This window comes from Trifolium pratense, linkage group LG4, assembly GCF_020283565.1.
Source record: "Trifolium pratense cultivar HEN17-A07 linkage group LG4, ARS_RC_1.1, whole genome shotgun sequence".
NCBI classification, from domain to species: domain Eukaryota; kingdom Viridiplantae; phylum Streptophyta; class Magnoliopsida; order Fabales; family Fabaceae; genus Trifolium; species Trifolium pratense.
Window position 1 is genome coordinate 45,007,092 of NC_060062.1, and position 15,579 is coordinate 45,022,670.

General features: G+C 34.5%; 2 protein-coding genes across 12 annotated transcripts; both read left to right on the top strand.

Moving 5' to 3' along the window:
* The first annotated feature begins 374 nt into the window (after positions 1-374).
* LOC123923945 (two-component response regulator-like APRR2) lies at positions 375-7,139 on the top strand. 8 transcript variants are annotated; one of them, XM_045976695.1, is made up of 12 exons: positions 375-761; positions 1,498-1,680; positions 2,467-2,546; positions 2,734-2,800; positions 3,261-3,307; positions 3,524-3,601; positions 3,691-4,221; positions 4,507-4,647; positions 4,796-5,068; positions 5,196-5,264; positions 5,410-5,487; positions 6,203-7,139. In XM_045976695.1, exons 2-12 carry the CDS (start codon positions 1,551-1,553, stop codon positions 6,365-6,367), a joined length of 1,659 nt encoding a protein of 552 aa, XP_045832651.1. In that variant the 5' UTR covers positions 375-761; positions 1,498-1,550; the 3' UTR covers positions 6,368-7,139. The 8 variants fall into 8 exon arrangements, with proteins under 8 accessions (XP_045832651.1, XP_045832653.1, XP_045832649.1 ...); XM_045976697.1 differs by having other exon boundaries at positions 397-709; XM_045976693.1 differs by having other exon boundaries at positions 403-709; positions 5,404-5,487.
* Positions 7,140-9,587: 2,448 nt separating this feature from the next.
* Positions 9,588-15,153, top strand: LOC123921944 (tobamovirus multiplication protein 2A). 4 transcript variants are annotated; one of them, XM_045974687.1, is made up of 7 exons: positions 9,588-9,883; positions 10,428-10,731; positions 11,303-11,402; positions 11,598-11,678; positions 11,754-11,858; positions 12,795-13,007; positions 14,575-15,153. In XM_045974687.1, exons 2-7 carry the CDS (start codon positions 10,493-10,495, stop codon positions 14,680-14,682), a joined length of 846 nt encoding a protein of 281 aa, XP_045830643.1. In that variant the 5' UTR covers positions 9,588-9,883; positions 10,428-10,492; the 3' UTR covers positions 14,683-15,153. The 4 variants fall into 4 exon arrangements, with proteins under 4 accessions (XP_045830643.1, XP_045830640.1, XP_045830641.1 ...); XM_045974684.1 differs by having other exon boundaries at positions 9,730-9,883; positions 10,411-10,731; XM_045974685.1 differs by having other exon boundaries at positions 9,756-9,883; positions 10,415-10,731.
* Positions 15,154-15,579: the final 426 nt, after the last annotated feature.

Consider the following 15,579-nt stretch of genomic DNA (forward strand, 5'->3'; position numbering starts at 1 on the left):
TCACAGCCAACACATTTTTGTCATATTCATCGCTCTGAATCAATCAAATAAAAATGAAAACATATTTGTAAGTACCTAAATAGACTCGAGAACATTTTGACTAACTCTATTTAGTTATCTTTTTTCTTCTTCTTTTTTTTAGTTCAGTATTCAGTTATCTTTGTATTTGCCTAACCATTCTTCGGTTGAGAGAATTCGACCTACCCTAATTTCAATTGTCCAACAATTTTGGGCTAATAGATTATTTATTTAATGCTATATTTTTTTTATATTTAATTATTTATTATTATTGTTTTTTTTTTAAAAAAAAAAGTTAAATTCTGAATTAATTTTGCCTACCATTTCCTCTACTCAAAAGAACTTTAAAGTACAAAAAAATTTCCTTTATTTTGTTTTTTGCCAAAGAGGCTATATATATTAATTCCTCTCAACATTAAACTCTTAATTAGCTTCACTGTCATAGCCATTGAAGATCTCTGAGCTTTTCTGTAACACTATCTCTGTAGGAACGAGGGGTATTATTGGAATAAAAAATAATTTACAAAGTAGTGGCAGAAAGGTTCTTTGTTCAAGCTTTTAGAGTGTCTCGTGGTCCATAACTACTGCTGATGATAGCAACTCTTCAGTATTCACAAGAACTTCAACCCTCTTTCCTTCACCTTTCTTTTTCTCTTTATTAATAATGCAGTTAGAGGAAAATTAGCTTATGGTATTGGAGTTCAACTCATCAAGCTTTTTCTTTTCTTTTCTTTTATTCCAAGGTAGTTAGTTAAAAGGGTCTCTTAAAAGTACAAATTTTTTTCTATTTTTTGTTATGTGTATGATGAATCTGTTTCAGTGTGTCTTAGTTCAAGTGTTCTAGTTTGGAAAATGTGTGCATGCATGTATTTATATTTATACCCATTTTAATTTCTTGCTTATTTTTCTTAGTTTATTATTATGATTTGCTTGCCTGACATGTGTTTGTTGTAAAGCTCTCTTCTTTGATTTCACTTTGGTCTTCATGAGATCTTAATTATTATCTTGTTCTGCTGTTTTCTGATAGTGCCGGCAGCAAATGTGATCTTTATTCTTTAGTTACGGTTTTAAATTGCAATTGCGGTCGTGTATGCAGAGTGTGCACACAGCTGATGCGCTTGAAATTGTAGTTGTGATGCCATTGCAGACACCTCAAAATCCGTTGTACTACTATTGTATTGCGGTCGCAATTTCAGGTTGCAGACTGCAATTTAAAATCATTGGATTACAAAAGAAAAGCTTTTTTATAAGGAGAAATTATTATTTTTTGTGATCAGGGGGCATGTCATGTCAATTTTCATCTGAATTATCTTTTGGAGTTTATCTTTTGGTGGCATGCCACAGTGTACTATGTCATATGCTAGCTTACTATTTGGAATCTTTTTAACCATTTAAACAAATTGAAGTATGCAATGGAGTTTTCATTAATTAAAGTCTAGTAGCTTAGTAATTGAAGCTTGTGATCTTATGGTTTTGCAGAAGGAATTGGATGTCAATGAGATGAGAGACTGAGAAAGGATGCTAAGCCAGCTATGGTTTGTACTGCCAATGATTTACAAGAATGGAAAGATTTTCCCAAAGGACTCAAGGTTCTCCTCCTTCAGGAAGACATCACTTCTCCTTCTGAGATAAGAACAAAGCTTGAAGCCATGGACTATAATGGTAAGAGACTTTTTGGATTCTTTCTTTTTGTTTTGGTGTGTTTCACTTCTTCATCCACATGAAATTTTAATCTGCCATTCCATATAATGGTTACTTTGGGTGGTGAAGTTTATCTTAGTCTTTTCGTACTATGGCATCTTGCAAAGCGTCATTGCTTTAGAATCCTTGTATAGTAACCAAGTGGTTGAACTCAAGTGGTTAATGGACTCCCGTTAAGATTGAATTGTTTGGGAGAACACAAGTTTGAATCATTGTTGGAACAATCTTTGGCCAATTTTTACCTACCTCCTGACCGATCTTCGGATTAGGAGGACCCCTTTCCCTTAAGAACCGGAGGGTTAAGACCAAAAAAGCAACAGAATCCTTCTATAGTTCTTTGTAAAACTGCGATCTCATGATTAAGTTCCATGGAGGCTATACATTTTCACTTTGTTTTTATGTACTATAGTTCCATATATGGTAATTCTTTACATGACTTATGAACATGTATAAGTTTTCATCTCCTTAAATTATGTACTTTGTGTTTTCAAAACTGGATACGGTCCAAATTGTAGTTAGTTGGCGGCATAGAACATATATTTGTTATTGAAAACAAAAGTTTCCATCAAAGAAGATTCAATCGAAAGTAGTTCTTAAGGATCGGCCAAACTATATCTTGATTTTATTGAAATCCTCACGATTCTTTTACTTTACTCTCCATCTCTTGCATCTATGTGGTCCTTCTTTTTTTGTACATGCTAGTCCTTTCTGTTAATTTGTTTATTAATCATCAAAGTTTCTGTACAGTTTCTACATTCTGTGATGTGAATGAAGCCTTGTCAGCAATCTCAAGTAGACCTGAAGGATTCCATATAGCCATAGTGGAGGTAATGGACTTTCATTTTCGATAGATATATGATAAATCATTATGTAGTAAATTTGAAACTTAGAGATTTGAGTGGTTGTTGAAAATAAAACAAACATCTTTAGGGACAAATGATGATATTGACTTGTTAACTGCTGCCAAGTTATGTATCTTAATTGTAACCACGTATCCTTCCATCCTAATTGTAGGTGAGTTCAAGCAGTTGCGAGGGAGGTTTCAAATTTCTTGAGAATGCCAAGGACTTGCCAACCATTAGTAAGTACAAAAACCGACCCAAATTTATTGGTTTAACATTTTTGAGTTCCTTAAACCTCCAAGACTTGGTGCTGGTTTAGATAAACTTCTCAAGAGGCACATGTGGAAAAATAAATATTAAAGAATATTGCAATAACTGAGTTTATAAGGACTTTGTAAGTGAAGAACCATAACCATATTAATTGAAATACTCTAATAAGTTGGAAGCTAGGCATAGGCCCAGTTAATAGTAATGATCATAAGTGTTTTTTTTTTTTCTCTTGTGATTGCTGTTGTTTATATCATGCAACATCTTTTTTAGTAGCTTTTACCAGTTGAAACTTGAAATTGACAAATGGTAGAGAAGGGGAACATGACATGGTCATGGGCCTCATGGCAAATAGGAGGAACAAATTGACAATAATGCTTTTGTGTTTGCTGCAAGTTTTATAACCAACGACCTTTTCAATTTGTGATGCAGTGACTTCAAACAACGATTGTCTGAACACCACGATGAAGTGCATAGCGGTAAGATTTTGGTTGTATTCTTTGAACTAACTCCAAATTTTGTATATTGTTAGTTCATGCTTTGAATTATTTCTGATTGTTGGTCAAAATTTGACCATATCCTTTTATCCTCTTAAAGTTTGACCATAATGTTAGTTCATGCTAATGAAATTAGTTTTATTTGGTTTAATTGCTCCAGTACACCTTTTGACTCTTTGCCCCGTTTTCTTTTTTAAGCTTGGAGCAGTGGAGTTCCTCAGCAAACCACTCTCCGAGGACAAGCTGAGAAATATCTGGCAGCATGTGGTTCACAAGGTCTGTTAATAATATTGGCGACATTCCACGTGCATTTACTCTAAACATGTGATGAGAAAAATAATTCTTACTTGGTTTAACTCACGCAGGCATTCAATGCTGGGGCAAGTGCGGTCTCTGAATCACTGAAACCTGTCAAGGAATCTGTAGTCTCCATCTTGCAGCTCCAAACGGAAAACACACAACACGAAAGTAGAGCCGCAGTTGAGTTAGAAAAAGTATCCCAATTTTCTGACAATGACCATGAGCATTATCCAGCTCCTTCAACCCCACAATTGAAACAGGTGGAAAGATTACTAGATGATGGGGATTGTCAAGAGCAGACTAATTGCTCCACAGAAAAAGAAAGTGGGGAACATGATGGAGAATCTAAATTCGTCGAAACTACTTGTGAAAATTTGAATGCTGAAAGTACTCCTCAACAAAATAAATCTGAAGTTACTCTGGTTCAAAAGGAAGCCGAGGAATTTGCCGACGCTTCTAAGTGTGAGAGTGTTGTTTCACCACGTCCACAAAATGAGAAGGTTCTCAATAATAGTGAAAGTAATACAATGTCTGTGAATAAAGTAGGTGTTCGTAGTCATAAATGCGAGATAAAAGCTAATCGGAAGAAAATGAAAGTAAGTTGCTGTCTGTCCATTCATTTTTCTCACAATTTTCCTGTTCCTTTAACCATCTTTCCCTCACAGTTTTATTACAAATTACAATATACTGCATGGCACGCATTAAAAACAGGTTTCCTAATGTGAGATCAAGATGCTCTTAAATAGCTTTAGTCGATATTTTTGTATATTTGCATCGTTCATTGTTTGTCCATGTTGTTTTTGTATAAGGGTATTCATTTTATGTACTAGTAATCTGCTGAACCTGCTTATCTTAATACAGTTTTGGTACTTTGGTCTCAGGTAGACTGGACGGCTGAGCTACACAAAAAATTTGTGAAGGCAGTGGAACAACTAGGCATTGATCACGCAATTCCTTCTCGAATATTGGATCTAATGAAAGTGGAGGGCTTGACAAGGCATAATGTGGCAAGCCATCTTCAGGTTGTTATCTACTTTGCCACGGTTTCCAAAACTATTGCGAATTTGCGATACCTCATCTTGAACTGTCGATATTAATACAAGGATATTCATGTACTTTCTTAGGCAATACATACTAACATAACTTATTTTATTGTTTAACTTTAAACAGAAATATAGAATGCATAAGAGACATATCTTGCCGAAGCAAGAAGATCGGAAATGGCTAAATCAAAGAGATCCAACGCAAAGGAGCTATTGTATTCAAAGGCCAATTATGCCTGGTCCTCCATCATATTATTCTAACCATACCCTTCCTCCACCTCCTTTATATCCTATGTGGGGACAATCTGGAACTCAAATGGCTGGAATGCAGGCTTGGGGACCTTCTGGTTATCCCTTGTGGCAGCCTGCAGAAACTTGGCACTGGCAACCATTTCCAGCGGTAATATATTTGTACAAAATTCAAGGATATGAAATTTTTAGTCACATTAGCAACCCTTCTCTCTTGCTTGTTATGTAGAAGTTATGGTTATGGTTGCAGTTTGACAAGTGATCACTTGATGTTGCAGATGCATGCAGATACATGGGGCACCCCGGTATTACCACCACCTCAACCTCCTTGCTATTCCTATTCTCAGGTGAGTATTAAATTGAAGATCTTAACTTTATCTCTTTGTTATTCTGTGTGTTGATGGTTAATACTTTAATACTTGATAATGTAATTTGCTAGTTTTCTAAATTATTTACGAGTGATTCTAATCATATATTTTCATCAAACCGCAGAATATACCTGCAGTGAGTAACGCTAATGCAGTGGATTACATGTTTGGCATGCCCCACAGTTCCTTTGACGATTATCCGGTAATGCAATACTTTGACTTTCAGTTTCTTTCTAATTGGTCATAATAGCAATAAGCAAGTAACCGGTTTTTACATTCTGATTGGCACTCAATGGAAGTAAATGTTGTAATGTAATTGCAGTCCTACTTAAAAGCATTAAAAATCTGAAAACTTAGTAGTTCTAGTTCTAACTTGAGTTACAGAATTAGAATTGCAACAAATAACTGAGTACATTGACATTGAGAAAGTATATTTAACATGTTTTCTAATTTCTACCAAGCATGTATCTCACGAAAGCCATGGTTTTAAACTTATAATTGTAAATGCTGAGTATCTAAATGCTTTGTACACTATGAAAAGACCATGTATCCTGTGCCTAATCAATATGATTAATGGTTTTTTTTTTTATTTTTGACAAAAATATGATTAATGGTTTTAAGGGCTGAATATAATCACATAGTTTTCTAATTGATTAAACCTGCATGCACTGGAATCAGGCCTCAATCGAGTCTTCACTAACTTACTGAATGTTTGAATAATAGTTGCATGCAAATTACAGTGACCTTAAAACAGTTTAAATTCAAACTAGTAGCGGTGAACCTGTGTAAAAACACAAATCCTAAAATATTTTGGGCGATGAACGAAATTAAAAGGAGATGACATGTGTCTATGAAATCATTATTTTATATTATTAGTACTATTAGACTCTCCATGAACTCTTACCATATGTATGCAGGCGGAGGATGTTATTGACAATGTTGTGACGGAGGCAATAAGTAAGCCATGGCTACCTTTGCCGATAGGCCTCAATCCTCCTTCCACAGATAGTGTATTGGCTGAGCTTTCCAGGCAAGGCATTTCCAACATCCCTCCAAGCAACAATGGTTATATTCCCAATTGACATGTACAAGTCATTAGTGGGTTCTGATGGTGACAAACTTCTATACAAAGGGTCCACCAGATTAAGACCCTGTTGTGATTTTTAGTTTCTCAAATTTATCAAGTTAGTTTTTCAAATTTATCAAATTCCAACTAGTAGATTGACCGGGAATAGGAGATCGAATTAGGACCATTTTGTTTTGCCATATTAGGACCCCTGCTCCCACATCACCCCACCAACAACCACTTCACGCGATATCATAGTGCAACAACCAAGAAGTAACTATATAGTATCGATACTTCAAATTGAAGACATATCTGGTACCAGACACCACTGCATGTGTCTGATGTCGATATGTTAGTGTCACGTGTCTGGTGTCTATGTCTGTATCGGATCTTCATAGAGTAGTAGACATTGATCCTATCCATCTCCACATGTCAGAATAAAGCAAAAAATGAAAACAAAAATAATGTCAGGTGGGGGACACCAGGTAGGCGACTTGGACGGCTAAGAATTGGCCACACATTTATTGATGCACTATACAAAACTATGTGGTTGTAAATAGATGCTGATATGGTTGTAAATGAGGTACTTTTGGGAAGCATAAAACAGTGATAAGGTATGTTTTGTTGGGGTTGTACTTTTGGATGTGGGAATCTAATAATGGAAAGGATAGGAACAATGTTGTGAATAAAAAGATGAGTTCAAAGCCTTGACGGATGCTAATTTTCTCTTCTTTTTCAAGTTGAATTTTTTTTCAGCTGTTTGCTAAATTAAGAATTTAGTTGTTTCATCGTTCTCTATGTATCAATTTGTTTTTCAGACCTTTGCAACTAAAAATATGCATCTTTTCCCGTTTTAGAAAATATCAATTATATATTATATTGTATGTAGTTAGTTTTTTTTTTTAGGTCACAAGCCTATGAATACAAAAAAAAAAAAAGGAGCAAAAAGAAAAATAAACAAAAAGGACTAGGAACTATTTCCTAAGGAAGTAGGTCTCAGCTGTGTCGCGCCTTAGAAGATTAAGAATGCCTGAAGGAGGAGAAATATGGATTAAGAAATCAATATCTGATGATGAACTGAGCTTAGCTAAGAAGTCTGCATATTGGTTACTCTCCCCCGAGAGTGTGTTGAAGAGTAACGTTTTGAGAGAGCAGCTCCTTGGGAAAAGGATTTGGTGCTGTATAATAGCACACAGTAAACACACAGTTTTGATATAAACCATTGGATCAATTTATAATGATGTGACAGTTTCAATCTAAAGGTTATAATACCAAACAATACCAAACTGTGTTATTTTTCACCGCAGGATACCCAGGTCCTGATAAGAAAGTAAGCTTAGTTTGCATGGAATGATAAAATACTACTACTAGTTGTACAAAACTAAATAAGATTATCATTTATCATTTATCAATTATCATAATCTTTCGTTCATAAAACTATGACTTCATTTCAAAGTCTAAAATTTCTTATCTGGTTGATTATAGATAGATTTCATTGGTTATACACAGATTTCATTGTAAATCCAATTAGTGGTTTTACTTGACTTTGTATGAGGTGTGTCTCTCTTAATATAAAATTTTCATTCTAAAAGAGACAAAAATTCTTATGCGGTTAATTTAACACAGTTGCATTTCTCATATATATACACAGATTCTCCTGTCTTTTTAGTTTCTATTTCTCACTTCTATTTGAAAGCTTCTCTTCCCACTCCACGTTTCTTTTTCTACCCGCAAAACATGTAAAAACTCCAGTTTCTATTTCCCAAAGTTCTTTTAGTGTAAATTTTACACTAAAAAAAACTTCGATTTCAATTTACCGAAGTTTTCTACATGTTTTGGAGTAGAAAAGAAACGTGGGGTGAGAAGAGATGCTTTCCATCTATTTGCGGTTGTTTTGGGCTATTGTTCCATTTACATTTAGTAATGGCCCATGAATTTTATTTTCCCATATGTCCATATTTGCTGCCAAGGGCATTGTACATGTTAAATAATCTCATCAATTATTAGATTCTTCTTTTCGCGTACCCCCGGATTTTCTCGTGCGCCCCTAGAAATTTTAAAAATACCCCTCTCGTTACTTAAGTAGCGAGTGCTAAAAGGGGTGAAAATCTGAAGAAAAAAAAAACATAGTTTGCTGCTTAAGTAGCAAACTCAAGGGTGCAAAATCTGAAAAAATACAGTATACTATTTAAGTAGCGAACTGATGCAAACCTTAGAAAATCTAATATTTTTGTCCTCCCCACCCTTCCTTCACCCCTATAAAAATATTTTTATAAGATTCTCTAGTTAAAGTGCGAACTAAGTTCGTTACTTACGTAGTAAACTGTGTTTTTCCACATATTTTGCATCCTTCAACACTCGCTACCTGACCAACAATGGGGGTAAAATTGGCAACTCAAGGGGTGCAAAAAAAAAACTCCAATTCTTAATAAAATTACTTATAACATCCACCAATTATAACACCAAATATTGATTTATCTAGAATATCAACAGGAGCATTCGTAACTGAATCGGGATACATTAAAATTGCGGAAATAATTCTGATCTTATACATGAGTAGTCTGAAGGAAATACCAAATATACATGATTTACTAAACTGAATTAAACTGTCATAGTGTAAATGTTAATAACTTTACATCAGAGCCGTGATAACTGATAAATACATGTACATATGGCGTAATCCTATACAAGACTTTCTTAAACTTGAAATAGGTAACATCAAACAATCTTCCATAATCTCACTGATTCGTCCAATCCTCAACTTCCTCCACCAGATCGATATCCTGCCTGGTTCTCGGGCATTGAGGTTTATAAAATGCTAACAAATTCGTACAATATGAGTCCAAGAGGCCAAACATACATTGTTTTCCATCTTTATAAAGTTCTCTTTACGCCCCCCATGTTTCTTTTTCACCCCTTGAATTTCTAATTTTGTCCTTGAAAAAAATTTCGAAACGCATAAATCGAAATTTGTTTGAACAAAAAACCGAAATTTTTCTACTTCAAATTCAGGAAAAATTCGAGAAAAAAAAACCAAAAAAAATTTCAAGGCAAAAAAGTTCGATAAACAGAAACCGAATTTTTTTTTAAGGATAAAATTGGAAATTCAGAGGTGAAAAAAAGACAGGGTGGGAAAGAAATTTTCCTATTTTGGGATCTGGACTACTAGTGAGTTGTGACATGTGATACGACATTAATCCATCATTAGATTAGATTCATGGTGTTTTAAAATTGCCATGGCGTAAACACCAAAAATGGTCAAAGTTTTTAGTACTAGTATTTTTTTTTCTCAATAGAAAATGAATATTATCTGATGATGTGTCTAGAAACGATAACGTCGTTTAGCTGTACGAAACGCACGCACAACGGATAAGGGTATTAATGTAATTTAAAAAAAATGACAGACAGTCATTGTTTCTTTTTCGTTCTCTTTCCAGTTTTCTCATCATCGGTGCTTTTTTGACTAATCCCAAAGACAAAAACTTCAACTTCTCAAATTCGATCATCCTACAAATAATAATCGATTATTTCTGTAAGTCATTCTACCTTCTATCTATCAATCATGCATACATACATACATTTTCGATTCTCTTACCATTTCCCGTTTTGCTTTTTTCTTTCTACCTAATCTATATATTTATTTATTCCAATAATTCCTCACTCATTTTATGAGCTACTATATTTTCTTCAAAATTACGATCAATTGCATTAAAAACAACAACATCATCATCAATTATACAAAAAAAATAATTTAGGGGATTTATTCATTATTCACAAAAATTAATGCTTTAAGTCATCCACCATTTTTTTCCTACTGGGTTTCTCAATTTCACAAATATTCATCAAATTAAGGTTAGGGACTCTGAATCTGTTACCTCAATTCACATGGCTCAATTGTCTTGTAGAATCCCCTCATGTTTATATATATATATATATATATATATATATATATGAAAAAAACCAATCTTTTATTATTTTTCTGGCTTTTATTAATGTTGTAAATGAACCTCTATTGTTACAATTGAACCTCTAATTGCTGGTATTGATGATGTTTTATAGAAAGGTCTTTTGTGCAGAGAAAAAATTATTGTGCATTGGATATCTGGTTGAAGGATTCAAGTGGGATTGTGAGTAGAGGAGGATGGCTTGTAGGGGTTTCTGGGAATGTCTTTTGAAGCTTTTGAACTTTTTATTGACCGTTACTGGTCTCGCAATGGTGGGTTACGGGATTTATCTGCTCGTTCAATTCAGTAAAGCTCCGGACAATTCTATCACGCTTTCTTCTGTTAGTGATGATCAAACTCTTGTTCAACTTGGCCGACCCATGCTTATAGCTTTGCCTCTTTCCGACAATATTTTTGATGATTTGCCTAAGGCTTGGTATGAATGCTGATCCTCTCTTGCCTGTTTGGGGCATATTGATTGAGAAATATTTATTGATTGCTTGTAGAGTGTACATGAAACAATTAGAGTTTACTCAGCTTTATCTGATGAAGTAATTTGTGCTGAAATTAATATGTGTGCGCTTATGAGCTAGGGTTTTGGTTTCAATTTTCTTTAGAATTCTATCTCTATGATGAAAGTCGACACAATTAAAAGAAGAAACTATTCTAACTTGCTTTGGAAAAAATAACGGGTAAAATGCATTTGGGTCTTCCTGCCAGATTTACTTAGGTCATAGGAATCAGACCTCTACAGTTACCTTTAAGGTTTCTATTTTGAGCAACCATGTGAAGATCTGCCAATGCCAATTGATCGTAGTTATATGATAGTTGGAATCATGTTTCATTATTTGGTGTAATTGATGCATTACTTATTGCTGTTAGTGCTGAAGAAACAAACTTAATGGATTATATTAACTACAAAAGTACAAACTGTTACTTCTATATACGTCTCATGCTACTTTATCTTCTGGCTTGCTTACACTGATTGTGTATTTCATGTATGTCAGGTTTATTTACTTATTCATTGGAGTTGGGGCGATTCTCTTTGTCATTTCTTGTTTTGGTTGTATTGCATCGGTGACACGGAATGGGTGCTGCCTGAGCTGTGTATCCTTCTAGAATGTCTTATTAACATATTTCATGTGTTCATAATATTTCTACTAATATAAAAAAAACATGAGTTGAAGTATCTCTTCCGCCTTCTCTAATCTCTACCTCCCCTATGTGTTCGTTTGTGTTTAACTGTGCGCATGCATTAATCTTATTGGAATCGTTATTTTAGTTTTCCTTAAGCCAGCAAAGTATTCATTTTTGGTAATCTTGCTGATCTTAGTAGAGCTTGGATGTGCAGCCTTTATATTTTTTGACAAAAACTGGAAAGAGGTAAGTTTTTATTGGCAGTTTATAATATGAAATACTAGAAGTTATATTATCATCTTATAATTATCTTCTTTTCAGGAAATTCCAAGCGACAAGACAGGAAATTTTGATACGCTATATGGCTTTCTGAGAGAGAACTGGACTATTGTGAAATGGGTTGCTCTTGGGATTGTTGTCTTTGAGGTAAGCAAGAACTGTTATATAATTGAAAATATGCTAAGAACTAATAACTTATTCTGGATATTTTTGAATTCACGATCAGGAAAATATACTGGTTTTTTAATTGATAGTGTTAGAAATAATATAAAATCATTGATATGGCTCTATCCTAACACCTTAAGGTTTTGGGATAATCGGTTAATTTCACATGGTATCAGAGCCTCTATGACTAAGTGGTCTAGAGTTCGATCCCCGCTCCCCTCACTTTCTAATTAAAAAAAGTGGAATTTAAGCATATGGTAGGTGGGCCTATGCATTATCCACGCTTCAAGCCCAAGTAGGCTCTTGCTTGAGGGGGCGTGTTAGAAATAATATAAAACCATTGATATGGCTCTATCCTAACACCTTAAGGTTTTGGGATAATCGGTTAATTTCACAGATAGAAACACCTGCTAGACAACTGAGTTGCTTGACTGTAACCAACATCCTGGTGCTAGTTATTACACCGGAGTCAACTTTAAGTAAATGATTTTTTTGGCCATGCTTTTAATAGTATATTATATTGATTAAAAGTGATATTATAAGGATATATTGCAGCGAAGTGTTGAAGAAAGAGCATTTATTAATCAATTCTAAGAGAAAGCAGAAAGAAAGGGGGACAAAATGGTTAAGGGAGTACTGATAAGGTTATAATAGGCATATTTGAGTAATTCAGTTGTCTTCAACTTTGAAATTCAAATGTCTTGGATACAAAGTGCCTTACCCTTAACATATCTTTCGATTTAATTTAGTATTACTTTGATATTTTTAAACGTTTTTTATAATATAGTGAAAAAGTCTCCTCTTAATGTACCCTACCACCAGGATTTTGGAGAGGTACACAGTAAGATAAAAGGTTTTACTTTTATACATGTATTATGTGAATGTGACGTGTCAATTGTTATGCTTATGGAATTGTAGGCTCTTCTTTTCATCTTAGCCCTTATTGTTCGGGCTGCAAATAGACCAGCAGATTACGATAGTGATGAAGAGTTCATTAATCCAAGGCAGCAATCCCGCCAGCCTTTGCTCAATAATAGACCAGCAGGCCCTGCACCAGGTGTACCAGCTACTGGCACAGTTGATGCGCGTTCCAGCAGAAATGATGCATGGAGTACAAGGATGAGGGAGAAGGTGAAATCTTTTATCTCTGTAGTGCACTTTATTTATCATTCTTGTGTTTGGAATGTTTAATTTGCTTGTCGTAAGTCTTAACTTAGCGGTGCTATTATAATTAGTGGACAGTGGTGAACCCTTTTGGGACAAGGAGGTTTATGATCCACTTTTCTTTTTTCATAACAAATGTAAAATGTGTATTTCTTTCCTCTCGCAAAAGATTCCTAACTGTTGGGCTGTTGGCTCACCTTCTTGAGAATGCTTTTAAAATTTAGTGATATTTGTCCCTTGGGAACTTGCAATAGTTTGAAACTTTTATTAGGATTAGTTTTGCAGATTCGGTATATCTCGTGATTATTTCCTTGTTTAGTCGGTATTAAAAGTATAGTTCAAGTAGTTTAACAAAAAGTATAGCTCAAGTGGAAATAGGTACCAGCGTTTGTCTTTAGTAACAGAATTTCATACTTAGTAAATAGGGGATTATCCTCGTTCTTCATCATTGGAGTACATACTGTATTCATTCTAAAGAAATAAAAAATTAGTGACATGGTAGTGTGAGATGTTAGTGGAAATGTACGTGATCCATTTGAGGATGGTGGTGATCGACGTTTGGAATGGGCAGGGTTGTTTCTTGGTATATGAAGTAAGCACCTGAATAAAGTGTAACGCTTGTTTTAAATAGGACTGATATTTTTTACGACATTTTGATGCTGGTTAGGGAAAAATACTTTTGTGACATATTTACGAGGAAACAAATATACTTCTTAAATGGATATTAGAAGAGATGTGTTTATGCTTTTTTGTTATGACCGCATGTCTTGTTGTATGTTGTGATCATCCATCATCAAATATGTGTTATATATGTATGAAAATATCAATGTCTCTTGAGAAATATTATGCATATGTAAATATCGTTTTTTTTTTTTTATTTTTTATTTGTTTTTATTTATAAATTTAGTATAATATATCTGTTTTGATTCCTATTATTCCACTTGCATCTGTCCACGCAGCAAATGTGCAGTCTTGTTTGTGAGGGAATGTTTGAGATCTCACATCACCTAGAGATTTGACCAAAGTTTTCCCTACAAGATTTCGGCAGCCCTCACCTTTTGGGCTTGGTTTTGGGGTTGAGTTATGCCTAAAACTCAAATTCTAAGATAGTATCAGATCCATATGTAAAGTCCTAATTTGTGCTTACTCAGATACTCCTAAGTTTCAGTTTGAAGGTCCCATTCACGCACCCACATGCTTTTGTATCTGTGGCTGCAATTTTTATAGAGACTAGTTTAGCCTTAGACTCTGATACCATGTTATAAGTTTTATGCCTAACTCAACCCCAAAAGTAGCTCAAGAGGTGAGGATCGACCAAACCATATAAGTGCAACTTTTTCCATATGTTGGATATCAATAGTTAGTATAGGTCACATGGTACCCATGTTGTATTAAGTATCTGGCCTTCATAATGAGGCATTATGAAGTATCTTTATCATTCTGTAAACTTCATATCTTTATTGTTCTTGTTTTGTAAAATGATTATTGCATTGTGTATGTGACTTATCTGACACTAATGTTGCTCCTACTACAGTATGGACTGGATACATCAGAATTCACGTACAATCCATCCGAGTCACACAGGTTCCAGCAAGTAAACGCACAACCAACTGAAGAGAGAAGCCGTTGTACCATAATGTGATCACTCCAAAGTCACAGCTAGCTGAATTGCAAAGATTGTTATTGTGGGCAATGAAGTTGAGGCTAGAAGTTTATCAGTAAAACGTCTTTTGCTTAATTTGTCTATCATTCACTCTATACTGGATCTCCATCACTTTTTTCCATGACATGAAAACACATCATTTTGTTGGGTGTAACATTCTGTTGAGTGAGAAATCATTGTCATAGTTTAGGGGAGTAAATGAAGTTGTTAATCATAATGTTGTTACTAGTATTTGGGGTCGAAACAGGTGCTTTATATCACCCTATAATTGAGTCGAATGTATCTCTGTGAAGCTACTCCCACACCAATTAAAATGCATCACTTTCGGGTGTTTATTTTTGTGTGCAACATGTAATGCGGTTAGGTGTGTGTGAGATGCAACATGTAATGTGATAAAAAAAATTGATGAAACCTTTTTGTAATACTCGTTTAGATTTCTTTTTCCTGTAAGTTGTGTTGGTGAATGATTTTCAGCAAGTGTTCGAAATGTGTTAGAAATCTCAAATTGAATGAGATATAGCACGAACCTATGTTTTATCCAAATTTCAAACAGATGATTTGTTTATCGTTATATTTATTGGCTCGTCCGTAAATATTCACGTTTATGGTTAAAGCATATACCTACAGGATTGTTGTTAGCACGGTCGGAACTTCTCATGGTCCCGGATGGGATGGATATCATTGAGAATTAAGTATTCCATGTTGCCAAGATAAGATTTACTAGGAAGAAAGTTGCTTTCACTTATCCACTTCAACATCCCTTAATTCCAGTTTTACCAAAAGTTTTTAACATTGTTTATTGTATTGTTCAGTTGAAACACTGAGAGTTGTTATTCCCCCACCAACTTGTTTGTCCATTTGACATAAAACAGATTA